General features: G+C 35.8%; 2 protein-coding genes across 3 annotated transcripts; both read right to left on the bottom strand.

Annotated features, from left to right (window-relative positions):
• Positions 1-5,346: 5,346 nt before the first annotated feature.
• Positions 5,347-7,312, bottom strand: LOC104770822 (glucan endo-1,3-beta-glucosidase). Its single transcript, XM_010495276.3, has 3 exons — positions 7,083-7,312; positions 5,602-6,852; positions 5,347-5,520 (listed from the first exon to the last, which is right to left on the bottom strand). Exons 1-3 carry the CDS (start codon positions 7,174-7,176, stop codon positions 5,492-5,494), a joined length of 1,374 nt encoding a protein of 457 aa, XP_010493578.2. The 5' UTR covers positions 7,177-7,312; the 3' UTR covers positions 5,347-5,491.
• Positions 7,313-7,738: 426 nt separating this feature from the next.
• Positions 7,739-11,978, bottom strand: LOC104770823 (putative WD repeat-containing protein C3H5.08c). Of its 2 annotated transcripts, none has more exons than XR_015593147.1 (8): positions 11,496-11,921; positions 9,845-11,046; positions 9,488-9,619; positions 9,219-9,376; positions 9,081-9,132; positions 8,916-8,995; positions 8,737-8,830; positions 7,739-8,661 (listed from the first exon to the last, which is right to left on the bottom strand). XR_015593147.1 is itself a non-coding variant. In XM_010495277.3 (8 exons), the coding sequence occupies exons 2-8, from the start codon at positions 11,006-11,008 to the stop codon at positions 8,156-8,158; spliced, it is 2,145 nt and encodes a 714-aa protein (XP_010493579.1). In that variant the 5' UTR covers positions 11,009-11,046; positions 11,496-11,978; the 3' UTR covers positions 7,739-8,155. The 2 variants fall into 2 exon arrangements, 1 of the variants encoding a protein (XP_010493579.1); XM_010495277.3 differs by having other exon boundaries at positions 9,488-9,578; positions 11,496-11,978.
• Between the last annotated feature and the right edge of the window lie 5,388 nt (positions 11,979-17,366).

Below are 17,366 nucleotides of genomic sequence, written 5' to 3' on the forward strand. Positions count from 1 at the left end.
TTGTGGTGGGAGCAGTTGGGGCTTACTAGACATCGACAGAGAGAGCCTGCTATCACTACATGGGAACAACTACTCACGCAGATGAGAAAGAAGTTTGTGCCTACACACTATCAGAGGGAGATTCTTAACTAGCTTAGGCGTCTCATTCAAGGCACTAAGTCTGTTAGAGACTACTATCAAGAGCTGGAAACGCTTATGATCAGGGCTGACCTAAGGGAAAGTGAAGACATGGTTATGTCTAGGTTTCTTGGAGGTTTGAACAGAGAGATTCAAGACAAGATAGAGCTGCAGAACTATGAAGATGTGCAAGAAATGGTACATAAGGCAGAGTTGATTGAATCGCAGATTAAGAGAAAGGGAGTGAGGTCTACGTTTACGCCTGACATGTCCAAGCCGAGAGAGTTCAGTAAACCCGCCTTCACCAAGGCCAGCAAACCCGTGACAGCCACAGTCAAAGAGGAGGTTAAGATCGATTTCAAGCCCAAGAGTAGTACCTCTACAAGTCATATTAGGTGTTTCAAATGCCAAGGAATGGGGCATTATTCCAGAGACTGTCCAAACAAGAAGATGTTTCTTCTTCAAGAAGGAGGAGAGATTGTGCCAGTAGACAGTTCAGAGAGTGAATCAGAGTCTGGACTCTGTGAAGAAGGTGAACCAGCAGTCATGGGAGAGATGTTAGTAGCACGCAGAGCTTTAAGTGTTCAGATGCATCCAGATGATAGAGGTCAGCGTGAGAACCTATTTCACACCAGGTGTATGGTTCAAGACAAGGTCTGCACCTTGATCGTAGATGGTGGTAGCTGTACTAATGCAGCTAGTGAAGAGATGGTACAGAAGCTTAATCTCAAAACCACTTCACATCCAAGGCCTTATCAGCTACAATGGTTGAACAACAAGGGAGCTTTGACAGTCACGCAGCAAGTGATGGTGAAACTAGCGATTGGGAAGTATGAGGATGAGCTGTTATGTGATGTGATTCCGATGAACTCAAGTCATATTCTGTTGGGAAGACCATGGCAGTTCGACAGAAGAGTGTTTCAAGATGGCTACACCAACAAGCAGTCATTTGAGTTCAAAGGACGCAAGATCACTCTTCTACCACTTACACCCAGCGAAATCTACAAGGACCAGCTTCACATGAACCGCAAGGATACAGAGAAAGTGTCTCACAGCCTGTACATCAACCACAGCGAGTTCAACAATCTTTTTGATCCAGAGATGACCACATTCATGTTTGAGTATAAAGAAACACTCACCAGCACTAAGCCAGCAGAAGAGCTTCCACGCGAAATCATAGAGATTAAAGAGGAGTACAAGTATGAGTTTCCTGAAGAGATATCTCCAGGTTTACCGCCACTATGTGGGATAAAGCATCAGATCGAATTGGTACCAGTTTCAGCTCTATCGAACAGACCAGCTTACAAAACCAATCCAGTAGAAACTAAAGAGCTTCAGAAGCAAGTAGAAGAGCTGATGAGCAAGGGACACATTAAAGAGAACCTCAGTCCAAGTGCAGGTAAGGATAATGTAGTCACAGATGCATTATCCAGGAGGTACACTCTCATTTCTACTTTGTCTTCTAAGCTAGTAGGACTTTATGAGACTGACCTCGATTTTGCTGAGAGCTATGGCAAATGCCATAAGTTTGCTTTTGAAAACTACTATAGGCAGAATGGATATCTGTTCTTTAAGGATAGATTGTGCATACCAAGAGGATCCATGAGAGAGATGCTGATCAGAGAAGCTCACGGAGGTGGACTAGCTGGACATTTTGGGGTGTCAAAAACTCTACTTGGACTGCAAGAATACTTCTATTGGTCTCAAATGAAGAAAGACATTGAGAAGGTTTGTTCTAGGTGCCATATCTGTAAAATGGCGAAGGGTAAGGTACAACCTCACGGCTTGTACACTCTTCTACCGAATCCTTCTCAACCTTGGACTCAAATTTCTATGCATTTTGTTCTTGGCTTACCTCGAACCAGAAATGGTAGAGATTATATTTTTGTTGTGGTTGACAGGTTTAGCAAGATGGTTCACGTCATTGCAAGTCACAAGACGGGTGATGCTATGTTTGTAGCTAACTTGTTTTTCAGGGAAGTCATAAGGAGGATCAATGACAACGCATATCAGATTGATCTTCAGGGTAAGTACACCATATCATCAACATTCAATGTTTCTGACTTGCTCCCTTATTATGCAGATTCCGATTTGAGGTCAAATCCTTTTGAAGAGGGGGAGAATGATATGATCGTGGCAAGCAAGGAGCCAGAGGCTGCAGAGCAACCGAAGGTGGTGGGAAGGATCACTTGTTCAAGAGCTAAGGAGAGGGCCAAGGAAGCTCATGCACTCATAGTGACGGGTCATTCAACCTACCAAGGATCCAAGTCTTCAACATATCCAACCTGAAGACTTCACCCGATAATGATGACTAGGTAACTTAGGTGAGAAGTTTGTACTCTTTTTCCCATAGCTGAGTGTTGTCCCAGTGGGTTTTCTCAGCATGGTTTTTAATGAGGCAAATGGATCACTACGTCGAGTTATCTAGAAGTCATTACCAATGGGGAATAATGTACTTCTGTACTAGTTCAAGTGACTTCTGTACCACTACAGGTCACTTAGACGTTTTGCTGTTTTCTTATTTCCTTAAAACGTTTTGTTGTCTTATTTTTAACTTCCTGCTGTTTGGAGTGTCGAGCCTAGGGTTAATTATAAAACCCATAGCCACGCCTCCTTTGTTCTTTAGCAAAGAATGATGTTGTAACACGAATTGTTGACCTTTCTTCCTCAATTTGATTTCTTGAATGCGTTCTTGAATTCTGGGTTTCTAAACACTTTGTGATACAGAAACTCTTCACTTGTTTCGTTCCATACAACCACCTAAACATCTATCTCCATCAAACCATTGTTTTCTTCCTTCGATCTTCACACATCATCGCCCAAATCATCTGTTCATCATCACCTTCCGTCCACATCACCTATCACTCGGTTATCAGCCTTCATCAGAGTTCTAGTCCTAGGGAAATCCTATCACCATGTAAAAATAGTCAAAGCAGAAACGAATACGTACCAATTATTCTTAATATGTATACCATTGTTCTTTCCACTCTTGGAAGTTTTCCAAAGATCAAATGTATAGGATAAGTATTTTATAGTAAGGTTTTGATTTTGTACTAAGTATATATAAGATTCCAGTTTGTTAAATGGAAATTATAGTAATAAAAATATCAGAGTCAACAAGTGGGTGGTCACATGTGTCATGAGGTGCAAAATTGTCAGAGCATAAAATATTTCCCACTTAACGATGAAATATTATTTATTTCTATTTCGTGACCATATTCCTTTATTTATTCGGGCGTATTCTATATTTCCATCCATTAATATTTATTTGAAAAAATATTTTTCAGTATTTTAATCTAAAATTTGTATTTAAGTTTTTGAACACATGTATTATTATTAATTAGAGTGAAAAGTTAATACAATAAAATAACTACCACATATTTATTGAATAAGAGCATGCTAAAAAAATACTCGTGTGTAAAAATACAAATAAAAAAAAATTATCTAATTTCATGAAACTAGAGATCAATGTTTATCCTGAATTTTGGAAGACCTAAGAGCATGTGCATCGGTCCGTCCTTGGTCCGTCCTTCATAATTAAACATTTAAATTTAAATCGAAATGAATTTAATTTCAAAGAAACGTATCTACACACGGGACATTTTTTCGTCCGTCCTTCAAGACACGTGGCGCGGTCTTATTGGTTCGTGTCATTAGGGCGAGGGTGAACCAAAAAAAATTGTTGGGTCGAGACTTTTTTTATCTCCGTCTCTCTTTCTTTACGCTCTCTCTCTCTCGAAGGCGATTTGATTCAGAAGGGGGATTTCTCTGAAAATTGGCTGAAGCAAAGGCAAATCTGGCGTCAATCGGTTGCAATAGGAAGAGGTTTGTGTTCTTCCCTCGTTTCCTTGGATGATTTTCTTTTTTTGATGTATTATCCGTCAATCTGCCGTCAATCCGATTTTGATGTATTCTCGATTTAGGGTTTTTATGATGTATTCTCGATTTAGGGTTAAGGGAAATTGTTTGGGGGATTCGATAGATTAGGGACCTCTCCGACAGATCTTTGTTGAGTTCCTTGAACGGTCTTGTACTGCTGAGTTCTCTGGTTTCCTTCTTTACAAGGAGTTTGGTAGAAGACTCAAGGTATATATATATGTTTAAATTGTTATGAGTTTTCTAGAGTTGCTCTTGGTTTGTTGTTTCTTGTCTACGTTATGCTGATTAGATGGAAGTTAGAGCACATATGAGACTTGATATGATGTTGTTTCATTGGTTCATTATATTGGTTTAATGTGTGATTACATTGCAGAAAACAAACCCTGTTGTGACTGAGATCTTTTCTCTTATGTCTAGAGATGAAGCAAGACATGTCGGGTAAAAATCTCTTAACAACAAGAACCCTGAGTTCCAGTGTTACCCAATCTTCAAGTACTTTGAGAACTGGTGTCAAGATGAGAACCGTGATGTTGGATGTGCTGGATGTTCCCGGCGGTGCTGGATGTTGAGAACCCTGAGTTCAAGAGGAAATTGGATAGAATGATTGTAAGCTATGAGAAGCTGCTGGCTGTAGGACAAACCGATGATCCTTCTTTCATCAAGACCCTCAAGCGGATTCCTTTGGTTGCTTCTTTAGCCTATGAGATCTTGGCTGCCTATCTCATGCCTCCTGTTGAATCTGGCTCTGTTGATTTCGCCGAGTTAGAGCCTAATCTTGTTTATTAGTAGCAGTAATATCAAGTCTTGAGTTTACATCTGGTTTCTTGATTCCTTGTAATTGAATGATCAAAACTGAGAAACATCTTTTTTTTTGCAATAAACCAAATACTGAGAATGTTATGTGTTTTATTTGAATTAAAACTTTAATATGATTTTACTTATTAATTTAAATAATTAATTTTTTAAATTTAAAATAATATTAATTTTTTCAGGGAACCAACTGTGAGTGACACCAATGCTCATACCAAAATTAAGAAACTCTGAAAATAAGATTAATATATTTGAGGGACCAAATTTTTGTCCCAACCAATGCCCATAAGAAGACATGCCTGAAAATATTTAAACTAAGAAAATAGTTTGATAATCTAATTAAAGTCTAATTCATAGTCTAAATTGTTGTCGGGCATGTAACTTTCAATACATATTTATTGTTCAGCAAAAGAAAATATCGTCGATAATTTCATCAAACTATTAATTAATCAGATATTATAAAATTGTTTGAATCTTGTTTCACTAGAAACGACAGCTTGTTCCATAATATTTTATGAAATAACAGACCAAAAATGATAATATTTATAAGAGACTAATTACTCATAAGAAATTGTAATCATACAAGTGATTATTAGAATGTCCCGAATATTACTACGACATTACAGTATACGAGTTTAAGTTGAGTACACAACCAATCTTGTGAGATACAAAATAAACAAAGACACTAAACTTGATATTCACAATTTCCATAGCCTGCACAAATCAAAATTTTCAATATTAATTAAAAATTAGTTACCAAAAATACAATTTTGTAAACTACAAAACGAAACTTACTTGGATCCATCGTAGTTATCTCTCCAGTATTTTCGAAATCACAATCAAATTTGTATTTTCCCATAGTTTGATAAAACAAGTTCATCGCGTACTCCGAGTGAGCTTTCACTGTGTTCGGCAAGTAACAAAGCCCACCTTCAATAATGGGCCTACAATCCAAACCTAGCCCACAAACGTAGTCTATGTTCCTTTGTAACGCCACCGTCTCCGCACCGGACTTTGCAACGCACCACAGCGATCCCGGATTGTTCTCCGGATTCGATGATCTAACCTTCGGCCGGAGGATTCCGATGTCGTAGAACGGCGTCAAATCAGACCGGAGTATGCCGAAGTTGCGCTCCGACGTTGGTCCTGATTTGAGGTTTTCATTGAAGAGCGCGAAAATGTAAGTCTCGAAAGACCGATTTGGCATTAACGGTGTTCCGGTACCGGAATCCACACGCGCCACCACGTTTTTGTTAAACTCGGCCGCCGTAGAAACATCAACGCCGATCTGATCTCTATCTCCTTCCGACGGCCACCCGATCTCGCCTATGACGATCTCAACATCTGAAAACCCTAGCTTATCCATGGCGGAGTAAACCGAATCGAGCTGAGCATCGAGCATGTTTGTGTAGAGAAGCTTCGTGTGTCGATCGATTAATCCTGGATTTGGTCTAGCCAGAGCGAAATCGAGTGTTTCGGTTGAGTATCCGAAGAACGGGTACGGATTCACGACGAACGGCGAAGAGGTAGCGCGGAGGAAGCTGAGGAGAGGTTTGAAGACTTGTGTGTTGTATCCTCGCCGGAACTTAGCGGAAGACGGTGGGGTTGAACCGGAGAGGATTCCTAAAGAATGAGGTGTGGAGATTTGGATTCGACGGTGGAGAGAGACGGAGACGAGGGCGGTGTGTAAGGATTGCATCGCCGGGACTAAGGTTCTGATGAGGAGGTGGTTGGCGGTGGAGATGACTTCGTTTCCGACGAGGATTCGGATGATGTTTGTGGATGGGAAGTGAGGTTGGATTTGATCGGAGATCCATTTTTGGGCGGAGGTGAGGTTGGTTAAGTGTGGGATTTGGTCGTTGGGGACGGTTACGGTGACGGCGATACCGGTGTTAGCGAATGCTTGGAGGATTTGTGGATCCGCGTCGAAAAGGCGGACGCGGTTAATGACGGTTGAATGGAGGAGGAACTCCGCTACTTGATGCGGTGGAGGGAGGTTGTTAGCAAGTGTGCCGTAGTTTACACCAATGCTCGCATCAGCTCCTCCTGATCATGACACAACTAAACCGTTAGATTTCAAATATTAACATTTATATATATATATATTAACCTAAAAGAAAATTTTAAAAACATATTTGGTTGTTGTACACAAGATAAATAATTTCACTGTTACAGAATCAATTCTTTTCTAGAGGAAGTAATGGATTAGCTCTACTTGTTGTGTTTCATGTGAAGTAAATAGAATTAAAATGGTAAAATGAAGAAATGAAAAATACCTGTTAAACAGATTATAAGAAGGCCAACCAAATTGAACATACTAACAGAAGAAGTAAAGGAAGAAAAATAGAGAAATGGTAGCACATAATTCATTTGTAAGTTCTAGAATCAAAAATCGAAATGGAGAAAGAAAGGATCAATGTTGGTATAACTATGTAGGTATATTGTTTTGTTTTGTTTTGTTTTGTGCTCACCATAATATGCTTTGCTTTGTCTTTGGGAGATCGCTAGAGGTCGAATGAGTCAGTCTTCTTGATCAAAAGATCATTTACATTCTTTTTTTTGTGTCTAGAGAATTACAGTTTTGTCTTTTCGGCTCCAATTTTACCTTTTTAATGTTTTAAAATATAATTCACACTATTGAGTCTATAAGCCAGTAGAGAGGAATACTAATTTCTTTGAGTGGAAGTAAAGAACACTATTCAAGTTTCTTGCTCAAACTGGAAACAAAAAAAAAAAAAAAAACATATAGTAACAGAGAGAAATCTTAAAGAAAAGAGTCATGCATAAGCCTAACCTACTCTACAAGTAAAACCAAACTAATACATACATACAAACAACATGATATGAAATATAACGATCACAAGACTGTTCTCAGCAAACTCATATTTATATGAGAGAGTTGAAGTTTTAAACTCTAATTCCAAGTGTCAAGTTTTCTACAACAACTACAAGTCTTATCATTTACCAAAAAAATATTGTAGTGGAGAAAAAACCATGGCATTTACACGAAAAACAGGACTCAGTTACATTTCCCTATATATTATTATTACTTACAGGAACAAAAAAACAAGTATAACTATAATACTAATAATTTTTACGATTAAAAAAAAAGGCAAAAAATCTGAGTAAACCCTTTTTTCTCTTTTCGTTTCCCTACGCCTGAAGAAGCAATTTCGAACCTTCTTCAGCTCCTGGCTAGGTCCGAACCAGGTGACACTCAGCTACAAACCACCGGGTCCAACGTGGTATAGGGTCAAACTTAGGCCCGTAGAAAACTCCAAAAAACAGATGGCTGCCGAGTTTATACGGCAATGTTTTGACAAGGAGGGTTTCGTTAGCCGTTGGGATTTCAAACGGGAACAGGCAAACCATAGTTATGAAACAATCTGATTCGTCCATCCCACCCGCCCGTGACTATAACCAATCCCCAGAGATGAGATGACTCCGAGGTTCTTCTGCACGACGATCTTAGGAATTTGTAATGCGATCTTCGGATGGCCTTGACCGGAGAAAACGAGCTCGCTAGCTTCTCCTCAGGCCAAGTAGCAGATCCTTTAGGAGAATCTAGAACGTACTCGCGCCCTAACGAGAACAGTGATGGTGATAGCTCGGATCCACCCGAGATTACAGGGGCAAAACCGCACCACGGGATAGCTACTGAAACATCTGCAGAGAATTTCTCAAAGGATCTGATCTTTAGTCGTTTCGTGTAGGAGAAGAAACCAGTAGACGGCTGTTGGGGATCCTTTCCAACGCAGTTCCATACGTAGACTGATGAATCGTCACACGCTGATACGATATGCTTCCCGTCTGCTGTAAAAGATGCCGATATCTGGTTTCCGGTGTTTCGAGATCCTACAAGATAAAACAACATATCAGAATTTGCATACACTTTTATTCGACTAATGTGTGTGTCTTTAGAAGTATTACCTTTGTATTTATGGACAACGTTGCGTCCGCTAATGATCCTGACTTGTGAATCTGCGGACGCCACCATGACTCTGCTTGGATCAGTTGAATCAAACTGTCGAAGAACTTAGTTGAGTATTATGAAAAGATATATTCAATCTTAGTGTGACGAATTCAATGTTTTGAGAAGAGATATGTACCTGAAACCCGATTATTCGTTTATTTGACGATTTCTTTTTGTTATGCAGACATATATGACCATCGAGCTGAAGGCAGTTGCCTGAAACAGAAAGAGAGGTAACAATGTAAGAAACCAGGTTTCTAAGGCAATCTCATGCGTGTTGTGTGTAATTCAAGAGCATTACCTGATACATTGTAGAATCGACAATCGCTAGTCAAAGTTCCGACAATCACTCCCTGAAATAGATAAAAAGTATTCTTGTTTTAGAAAACAAATCTGAGTCGAATCAATAAAAGAATGAATTTTGGGTTCTGAGTCAGACCTGTCCGTCTGGGCGATAACAAACTGCGGTGACAATGCCTCTAGCGTCTGCCCAATCTACAACTTGGCACTGAGAAGCTGACCAGATACGAACTTTTCCATCTATTGAACCGCTGATGAAGTGATCATCATCAACCGGGTTGAACTGAACTGATGTCACTGTAATATTGCAGAAACAATTAGAATGGCCTTTTATCTATAAGATCACTACAAGGGAGGAGAAATATAAAAACACAGCTAGTCCATTGTACAAAAGGAGAAGAACATTACCATAGTTATTGTGAGAGAAGATTCCAAGACAGTCCTCATGACCAATCTGCCAAAGCCGCACACTATTGTCTACTGAAGCTGACAACAGACGCTGCCACCAATATCACAGAATGAGCAACTCGGTCTAGTTTTCTGTTCAAGATTACACATACAGGGACTGAATCTACGTTCTTGTGTGTTACAGATCTCAAAAACATAACGAAACAGACATTTAAAAAGGTGTCTAAGTAGTTCAAAAAACAGGCTCCTTATAATTCTTGAATCAAAAGTCTAAGACAATTCATGAAAAGGTCAACCTAGACTTAGGTACTAAGCATTAATGTAAAAGTAAAGGGAGATTCAAGAAAGTAAACTCACATTGTTCTTGGACCATGAGATATCAAGGATATCACCAATGTGACCGAAAAACTCGTGAACTGGTTTATCAAGAACCCGGAAAATCCTTGGGGGAATAATAACACAAGCGGACTCTGTTGTCTTCCTTGGACTCATCAACGAACCAGTAATGCCCTCTTTTTCTATAGCCACAGGTCTCAACTCAGAGAGTTTGCTCACTTCAAAGTATATACAAGAAGGATCAATCTTAGGTACATCTTGTTCTTCACATCTTTCATCTTCAACAACACTCCAAACCCGTAAAACCCCGTCTTCACCAGCACTTGCAAGGTACCTCCCATCAGGACTAAACTTCATAGCAAGAATAGGTCCTCGATGAGCTTGTATCTCTTGACCTTTAAAAAGAGCAGAAAGCTCTTTAGCCTCTTTCTTATACTCTTTCACCTTGACCCTCTCGACCCTACTCCCGTAAACCGCAACTTCACCACCGTGAACATCTCCTTCTCTTTGCTTATTCCGCACTCTATACAGCCGACCTAACCATTTCTCCTTAACCCTCTTCATAATCCCACCTACATCCCGAACAACCTCAGACGAAACCATCGGGTTTGGTAACAACTTGGATTCAATAACTTCACCATTAACCTTCACAACCTTGTCCGTTACACCAGATGATCCAGAACAAAGACTAGAGCTAATATCATTATCGTCAACATCCAAATTCCTCAAAACCATTCCACTATCTACTTCTTCTTGTTCATCTTCCGCTTTACACAAAGTCTCATTCACAACTCTATCTACACTCTCACTGGAACTAAGCAGAGAGGAATCACAACGACAAGAGCTAAACTCATCATCATCAGAAGAAGATTTCAAAGTCCTCAAAACCGCTGATGATCCGTTAACAGAGGTCGAGAAACGATCCACATTATTATTACCTGATCTCTCTGTTTCGCTCACAACAGTAGTAGAAGTAGTAGTAGTAGTAGTCAAACCCATCCAGTTCAAAAACTTCTGACGACGCTCGACAGGGTTACCAGGGCTTTTGATCCAAACATCGTACTGAAACCCACCAGAAACCAACGGTTGAGATCCATCGTAGTCGACACTGGAACAGGACGTCGTGATGTCTTCGTGAGCATCGAAAAATCGAGATTCTTCTTCTTCTTCGAGTAGAGATTCCATTTCTTCTTCTTCTCCTCCTTGTTAATTCTTAAAGCTGCCTGGAGAGGAGAAACAAAAAGAAAATTAAAAAATTCAATTTTCCCGAGAAAAAGTAGATGAAGAAGGAGAAAAATTAGTAAAATACTAGTAATAAAAAACAGAGGAAGAAGATAAGAACATTGAGAAATGGGAAAACAGAAAAATATATATACCTAGAATCAATCGAACAAAACATAGATCCCGATCACAAAAATGTTATAGAATCGAGAAGGGAAACAAAAAAAAACGAAATCTGGATCGAAAAATCGAGTTATTGATTCCAAAATCGAAGCCATGAATATACAAAAACCAAAGCTTTAAAAGAATCAAAAATCATAGAAATTTTTATAAAAAAAAAAAAAAAACAACAACAACATATGAATCAAACAACACATGCAAATTTCGAAATGAATAAAAGGGTTTTTTTTCTTTTTTCATTATTATTAAAATTTTAGGTAATTTTTCTTACATGTGGAGATTTTTATATGTTGGAGAGCTCAGAAAACGAAGAAGAAGAACCCATGAGAAGACAACAACATCTAGAACACCACCAAGTTGTTCTTTTTTTTTTCTTAACTCTCTTTTTCAGATTTTTAAATAAACAACAAAAGAAAAAAAAAACAATTCAGAAGAAGAAGCGTAGATTGAAGGAAAGAGAGAGAAGAATCTATGGGACAGAGGAAGAAGAAGGAAGGAAAATTTAATATTTTAGTTTTGGGGAAGAAGAAGAAGGAGAAGAAGAAGAATGAAGATTGTCCGAATCTGATTTTTGGGGGACATTAAATTCTCTTCATATTAATAAATATTCATTGTGCGGACACATTAATTATATTATCTGCCCCCCTTTTTTATTTTATTTTTTCTTTCTCCTAATTTTAAATTTTTATCCTTTCTCTCTACCGTCATTTTCTAATTTTATTTATATTACTAGTAGTTTATTTTAATTCTACTTAATCACTTTCCCAATACAGAGTTAGAAGAAAATGTGGAATTAATTAACAAGTCAACCAAGGAGAACCAAACAACTACTATTAAGCACACAATACTCTTGAATTATCTCTCTCTCTCAATATATATACTTACTATAATGAGTTTTGTTTTACTTGTTTCCTAATAAAAACAGCCAAACTAATAATATCTTATCTTTGAAAGGATATAAGGAAAGCATTAAGTATGTAAAGTAGATATATCATCAGAATGTTAGAAATAGTTAGGTTGAATTAGTTTAATATTTTAAAATCACTATAAATGATTTGAAAATCAGCTCAAGATGTATTTCAAGATGATTATTACTACTATAATTTAAACTATTTTTTGAGTTTTGTATTTATGAATTTTAAGATGAGTCATTGTATATATTTGTTGTTTTTTTTTTGTTGATTATTAGATAATTTAATCGTTTGTTGCACGCATAAACAAAAATAAATGAAGATGATTAGTCGTTCTACATGTAAGTTATTTACTTTTCTATATTTATTTTAGTTTTCTTGCTTCTAAGTTTATTATACCATTTTCTAGATATGATGGAAAACATTGACGAACTCATTCTTTTGACTAGAATTATTGTTTTCCCTGCCACATTATGATGCGAGATTGATTTCTAATACTATATACCTATTTTTGGAGATAATCTATCACCCCGGTTTGATGATAATCCTTATACATATTTTTACAAACTTTGAGAAAGACAAATTATGTGCAGTATTTGTCAGTTGTGTGTTAAATACAATATCCAATTATATATATATATATATATATATTATATAACATTAAAATTGAGACTTCCAAAAATAGACACCTAATCTATATACCTCATGTTTGACCAAAAAAAAAAAAATCTATACCTCATAAGAATTGCGGTAACACAAAAATGATACTATTAAAAATATATTATTATTACCAAAGATGCTAATTTGGAAAAAATGATCAAAAATATATATATATATGAGATATTTTGATAAGATTGTAAGTTATAGTTTTTTTTTTTTTTTTTGTCAACAAAAGATATGTGAAGGGAAGTTGTTTACAAACAAGACATGATGCGGGGAGGTACGCGCTTGGCGTGCCAAAGAATCCGCACGAACATTAGCGTTTCTTGAAATTAAAGATAATGAAAATGATGAAAACTCTTCTCTATCAATCTTGATGTCCTCTAGGTAAGTCGCGAATGCTGGCCAGTCAGAAGGAGAAGACACCATCTTCACCAAATCGGAGCAGTCCGTATAGAAGGCCACGTCTCGGAAATCATGTCCAATCATACACCTCATCGCCCAGAGAAAAGCTTCAACTTTGGCATGTAGTGGTGATAGACTTCGACGAAAACTCCTAGCGCCCATCAGCGGTGACACAGCCTGGAACGAGGTACAACACCATCCAGCACCTGCAAATTAGTCTCCTGCTTTCCAGGAGCCATCTATAGAACAACGGTTGTCCGAGAATACGGGCGGGAGTGAAGTTGAAATATCTCGACCCGATGACACTACAGGGACAGGAGACGCAGCTCTGAACCCTAACAAACTTGCCTCTATTTCTCACACATTGCTCTCTTATCATGTTTTAAAATAAATAGATAGTTCACCGTAGTTTAGACTACTCTCAAATCCGAAATCTAAAGTAGTCAACTTGGCTTGTTACTGTTGATTTGCTTTGTTCTAACACGATTATATCTCTTTTAATGTGTTTATCTGAACTTCATAGAATTTTGTTTTTCCTCCCCTTTTTAAATGTACCTTTCAACAATGATTTTTTTTGTCCAAAAAAAACGTGGTCTCCTCCAAAACCTCTATTATACATACCATCACTTGTTGAGTTAGTGATCCGTTTACATCTACCGATATTTCGAGTCTATTTTATAAACCATGCTTTTGAACCATTAGCTAACACTAAAAACATAATTATGGAATGCATTGTTTATAGAATCGGGTTTCAATGGTATTAAATAGATAAACTAACAAAAAATTGTAATAAGTGTTTTTGCTATACATCTCACATCATATTCTTATACATAATTGGAAAATGTATTTAGTTACCAAATAAATTAAGGCATTGTCATCGTAATAAATAGAAGAAAAAATAATAGTTTAATATTTTGATAAAGAATTATAAAAGCCAGAAACTCTGATATATGTAATTAAAATATTTGGTTATAATCTGGAATTCTAGATAGAGGTAAAATGACAGAACAAATAGTAAAAGAGAACTTTGACATAAACCGCAACATTCATTTCTCCAATTTGGTTTGTATCATGCTTCATTTAATTCGTTACTCGTTAGCAAGCTCCATAAAAGGATTGGTAATAATAATCTCTAACCAACTCTCTTTCTCATTCTCGTTGCTCACATGGATGATTTCATCTTGCAATAATTTTGCGAAAACCCCCTATAACTACCCACAGATTGCCAAAAGATTCGGGAAAACAAAAAAAAAATATGATAACTTTGTTTATATACCGGTAGTGACAGTTGATTAGTGTAGTTTCAACCTAAAAAAATGTAGAGTATTTAATCAAATAATCTTATAGAGAGAGATGCTGATATCCAACATGTATGATGCCAGTGTCTCCGATGAAATATCGAACGCTAACACTCGGATAGTAAAAATACCGAAAGATCCGAAAGTAATATCATACCACCAAGAGATATCTCCAAATATTCTAACTATTATGGAGTATATGATTTATAAATATATTTTTTTTTGTTTTAAATATCAGTATGTAATTACGAGATAAATGACTTTTTATCATATATTAGATGATAGAATATACGATCGTTAAGTTTTGGAAAAAAATATTAGAGATAGAGTTAATAAGTTAATATATATTAATCTACTATAATGAGTATTCGTGCACGGTCAATATAACATCTATGGTGTTTATTGGAAAATATAATAGACCAATAAATTAAAGGGAAATTAAAAAGAAATTCTAAGTTTTAATTATAAGAAAAGTGCAAAAAAAAGTAAGCATGGTGGGTTAGGTGCTTCATGCTTGCATATACAATTTATTTGTAATGCGTTTTTTCTAAGCTTATATTAAATAATAATAATATTGATAAGAAACAAGAAGGGTAATGCATTTTTTTCCAAGCTTTATAATTTCACAAGAGAAATAAGAAAACAGAACATGGTGCTTACTAAATTTAGAAACCGAGTACTGTATTTACCATATTGACAGAAAAATTCTTGTATACGACTGTTAAAAAATTTGAATATATATACCCGAGTAATGAAATTTGATGTACTAATTATTCAAGTTGATAATAAAAGAGATAACATAGGAATCATATCGGATATGATGGAGGAGAGTGATGAGGGCAGGGAATCAAATGCCATTTTCTTTCACGTATACTCTTCTTAGTAAAACATTTTTTTCTGTCGGTAATGAATATTTCTTAATTTATTAAACCATAAAATTATATTAAGATCGAGTGGTGTGGAATCTCTCTTCTATTTTACTATAACATAAAAGACTAGAAACAAAAACTTGAGTTAGCCAAATAATTTTCATAGGACACACACCACTTTATTCTTAAAGTATCGAAACATAATTCTCTGATCTCATAAATCTAATTTTAGTTTGTTTTTCTTCCTTTAATGTATAGCGTAATAGCTAACTTCGATGTAATTTAAAGAAGTTCTGTATAACGGTATATGTATACAATAGTTAACAAATTTCTAAATTACTTTTACCTACTAATTTTTTTAATACTTTTTATTATAAATAATGAAATTTTGTATATGCTTTACAAAAATTGTCATTTTATAAAATTCAAAAAAAAAACATGTTGTTAGATTGAAATACCAATATATAAGAACACGTCTGTTGGATTATAATTAAATTTGTACCGAAGCTTAATTCAGATTATGTGTCTTACGACAACATGCATGCATTATATAGCAGCCTCGGATTCGTCTTTTTATAAAGAAATAACTTTAAAGCCCAAGACAAAAAAAAATTCTTACTATAATTACTAGTTCTAAAGTCTTTGAAAATCACTACTTGAACTGATTAATTTATACATATACAGTAATATACGCCGTTGCGTGTGTGTGTTTGTGTCTAATGTCTATTTTACATATTAGGTAAGAGACAAAATATGAGCATTGGGAGCGAAACAGAGCCAATTATTAATTGATGATACAAGATGAGCTCACAAGTTCTGTCCATTTTTACTAAATTAGTAAAATTATCTTTTGTCTCCATATATTGGAGCCCGACACTCACACAACTCCTTCAGAACTTTTGTTCTTCAAAAAAAGAAAATTCTAACAAGTTTCTTTACGTTTTTGTTTGGGTAATTATGGTAATAAATGTAGATAAAACTATTACTACTGTAGTAGTTGTAGACTCAAAAGGCAAACAAATGAGAGTGATCGTATTTTTCCAACCTTCTTGTTACCAACTCGATAGTATATCAATCCAGATATACATATAAGACGTAGTGTAGACTTCCTATACTCCAAAGTCGTAATGATGTAAAAAAAAAAACTTAAAGTTTGTAACTTGTAAGTAATATAAAAAGAACTCCAAATGTTTGTAATATACGTAAAGAGAAAAAAAGAAAATAAAATTTAAATGTACATAGGATCATGGTATAGTAGTGTTCCGATACTTTATGAAAAGTGGTTCCCTATGAAAATTATCTGGCTAACTCAAATTTTTGTTTCTAGCTTAAAAAAGTCAGAACCAGTACTGTCAATTGTGTCAAAAATATATTAAACTATTTCTAAGTAACCTTCCTATCAATTTGGCCGAAATCCATTAAACAAATTGTCTACATTTCAAACACAATTATAATGCTTTTTGAAATATGATTACGAAACCAACGTTGGCGATTCAATTCAAAGATCAAACTCTGACAAGTCTCTTTGATCAAACGGTTTAAAGATTATTTTGAAAGTAGAGAAATAGTAAACGTCGGTAACCATATGGGACCAACTCCCACCCGTGCCAACATAATTGTCATCATTTTAACCTTAATCAACGACAATTACACACAAAGAATCAAAAGGGTGAGTGAATTAAAAGCAAAAATGAAATTTCGAAAAACAGTAAAAAGGATAGAATTATTGAGTATTATGCGCACCATTTTACATGACTCACTAAAACAAAAGCATATTGATGATAATTCATCTTTTTTTTTTTTGTGGCATAAGCTTGAGAAATTATAATTTGGATATTTTATCTTTCTTTTTCACTACTTGAGTTAATTTGGAAATATATACTTTTTTCTTGGTGACTATATCTTTAAATTATATATATATATAATATATATATATATATATATTTCTCAAAGTATTGAATTTAATGTAAAAAAATAACGAGTTAACTTATAAGAACAT

This window comes from Camelina sativa, chromosome 20, assembly GCF_030686135.1.
Source record: "Camelina sativa cultivar CO46 ecotype springtype chromosome 20, ASM3068613v1".
In the NCBI taxonomy this organism is placed as follows: Eukaryota; Viridiplantae; Streptophyta; class Magnoliopsida; order Brassicales; family Brassicaceae; genus Camelina; species Camelina sativa.

Excerpts from the sequence above, each read along its gene's own strand:
- LOC104770822 (XM_010495276.3), bottom strand. The coding sequence starts at position 7,176 with ATGAATTATGTGCTACCATTTCTCTATTTTTCTTCCTTTACTTCTTCT. Across the intron at positions 6,853-7,082 it reads TCTTATAATCTGTTTAACAG|GAGGAGCTGATGCGAGCATT; the intron begins GTATTTTTCATT and ends TGTCATGATCAG. Across the intron at positions 5,521-5,601 it reads GATAACTACGATGGATCCAA|GCTATGGAAATTGTGAATAT; the intron begins GTAAGTTTCGTT and ends TGATTTGTGCAG.
- LOC104770823 (XM_010495277.3), bottom strand. The coding sequence starts at position 11,008 with ATGGAATCTCTACTCGAAGAAGAAGAAGAATCTCGATTTTTCGATGCT. Across the intron at positions 9,377-9,487 it reads CTTCTCTCACAATAACTATG|TGACATCAGTTCAGTTCAAC; the intron begins GTAATGTTCTTC and ends GCAATATTACAG. Across the intron at positions 8,662-8,736 it reads CGTTGTCCATAAATACAAAG|GATCTCGAAACACCGGAAAC; the intron begins GTAATACTTCTA and ends TTTATCTTGTAG.